Source organism: Phragmites australis, chromosome 7 (genome assembly GCF_958298935.1).
Source record: "Phragmites australis chromosome 7, lpPhrAust1.1, whole genome shotgun sequence".
Lineage (NCBI taxonomy): Eukaryota > Viridiplantae > Streptophyta > Magnoliopsida > Poales > Poaceae > Phragmites > Phragmites australis.
The window spans coordinates 21,796,186-21,798,489 of record NC_084927.1 but is presented as its reverse complement, the minus strand read 5'-3'; the positions used below and the strand labels follow the sequence as shown (position 1 = coordinate 21,798,489).

General features: G+C 46.4%; 1 protein-coding gene across 1 annotated transcript; it reads left to right on the top strand.

The window, feature by feature from the left end:
- The first annotated feature begins 923 nt into the window (after nt 1-923).
- On the top strand, nt 924-1,981 carry LOC133924188 (NDR1/HIN1-like protein 1). The gene is made up of 2 exons (XM_062369621.1): nt 924-1,218; nt 1,377-1,981. Exons 1-2 carry the CDS (start codon nt 1,009-1,011, stop codon nt 1,830-1,832), a joined length of 666 nt encoding a protein of 221 aa, XP_062225605.1. The 5' UTR covers nt 924-1,008; the 3' UTR covers nt 1,833-1,981.
- Nucleotides 1,982-2,304: the final 323 nt, after the last annotated feature.

Here is a 2,304-nt window from a genome sequence, read left to right as displayed (position 1 = left end):
AATTCACTCTATTTTAAAGAGTGAATTTTTTAACAGATGCTTTTATTTACTAGCATGTATGGGAATCTTTTCGGCAGCAAGGGTCAATGTGATAAGAGATGATATACGGCCGAGAGTCAACAGATAATCTGAATGTGTGCACATCCAAAAGGTCTCAAGAATCGTCCCCAGCTGACCAACCGAGAAGGAGTGAACCTCAAGTACCAGCAGACTATCACCAGATAGTTTGGTTCTCAACTCAAGAAGCCAAATTAAAATTTAGTTATATTAAAATTAAGAATATGTTAAAATCAAATAGAGTAATGTTTGATTTGGACCCGAATCAAAGTTTTGACTAGCAAATTTGACCCGTCAAATTTTTTAGAGTGTGACTAAATTTTGATCCTCATTAAAACAGAAGTTAAATTTTCTAGATATGATTACATTTTAACTTAGTTTCTTGAGTCAACAAGTAAACAGCCCCGTCTTCCTGACACAGTGTCGAAGCGGATGCACTGATAGCAAACCTCCATGCTGCGTGGGCCCGGGAAGAAGCAGAAGAATCTTCGCAAGGTGAGCTGTACCTTTCATCACCTCCATCCCTAAAAGCCCAAAATTTAGATCTTTTTATTTGAATAAATTTTATAAAACTATAACTATTTATATCTAACTATTATAAAATTATAACTTCTACAACGAGTTTTATAAAACTATAAATACTTATATCCTAATAATACAATATTATATTTTTTTACGAAACTATAATTATTTTACTTAAAATAGTTGTAGTTTTATGAAACATAAAAAATATAGTTTTGTGAAAAAATATGATTTTGTGTTACTAAAGTACAAATACTTGTAGTTTTATAAAACCCATTTCAGAAATTATAGTTTTAGTTTTGTAAAATCTACTCTTTTTATTTTAAAAAGCCACCCCACTGGCGCCACACTTTTCCACTGCCCACATATACACAGAGTCCTAGCTCAGCCAGCTCCCCCGCTCGTCGCACACTAAGCAGCCAATCAGCCATGAGCAAGGAGAAGCACCCCCGCGACTGGATCCTCCGGCGCTGCTGCGGCTCCATCGCCGCCTGCATCCTGACTCTCGCCGTCCTCGTCGGGTTCATCGTGCTCGTCATCTACCTCGCCCTGCACCCCTCCAAGCCGTCCTTCTACCTCCAGGATGTGCAGCTCCGCTCCATCGACCTCAGCGACCCAGCCCTCTCCCTCGATCTCCAGGTCCGTTCCATATTTCCATGCGCGTGTCTTGGCATTTGGGAATTTCACATGTGCGATTGTAGCATGCCATGACGAGGAATGTCCAATTTTTGTCACAAGAAAAAGAATCTGGACATTCATTTCGTAACCAAAGAATCCAATTAATTTGACACGTACAGGTGACGATTGCGTCGCGGAACCCGAACGACCGGGTGGGCGTGTACTACAAGACCCTGGACGTGTTCACGACGTACCGCGACGAGCCGGTGACGGTCCCCGTGGCGATGCCGGCCATCTACCAGGGGCACAAGGACATGTCGGTGTGGTCGCCCGTGATGTCGGGGGAGTCGGTGCCCGTGGCGCAGTATGTGGCGGACGCCATGAAGCAGGACATCGCCGCCGGGTACGTGCTGCTGCACGTCAAGGTGGACGGCCGCGTCAAGTGGAAGGTCGGCAGCTGGGTCTCCGGCGGGTACCACCTCTTCGTCAACTGCCCCGCGCTGCTCGCCACCAGCGGCAACGCCGCCGGAGGCGCCTTCGCCATGAGCGCCACGGCGGGCGGCGTCCCAGGCGGCGGCAACGGGACCGTCTCGCTCAAGTTCACGCACCCGGCGGACTGCACAGTCGACGTGTGACAAGTGACAACGTACGAGGACGTCGTTCAGTGCACGCGTAGTTTATCGAGTAATTCTGTAGCAATTGTAATGCTAGCATCACGTTGTCGAGTCATCTTGTTTCCCCTTTTTATCAACCTGTGCAGAATAAAGCTATACACTGTCTCGTAGATTTGCTATTGTACAATATTTACGTCGTGCGCACAACCGAGTCTCCACTCAAAGGCAAAACCGTGCCTAATTACTTAATAGCTACATTTTATCGTCTTTGTGTTTCATTGATCCGTCGCCTGTTTGTGCTTAACATGGCCATATGCCCATGCGAATGAGAATTTCCATGAGATGAGGCAGGTACGTGTGCCATTTTCTAAGCCCGTACAAATGATTCAACGAAAGGGAAAGGGCCGGGTTTGAGAGGTAGAGAGTGACTCACCACCAACTTACCTACGTTCGAAGGTCGGGGGTGGCAGTAGTTGGTCGTGCCTCACGTCAG

What these genes read in the sequence shown, in the direction of transcription:
- LOC133924188 (XM_062369621.1), top strand. Translation starts at nt 1,009, where the DNA reads ATGAGCAAGGAGAAGCACCCCCGCGACTGGATCCTCCGGCGCTGCTGC. An exon ending in CCCTCTCCCTCGATCTCCAG is followed by an intron (nt 1,219 to 1,376) that starts GTCCGTTCCATA and finishes TGACACGTACAG; the next exon opens with GTGACGATTGCGTCGCGGAA.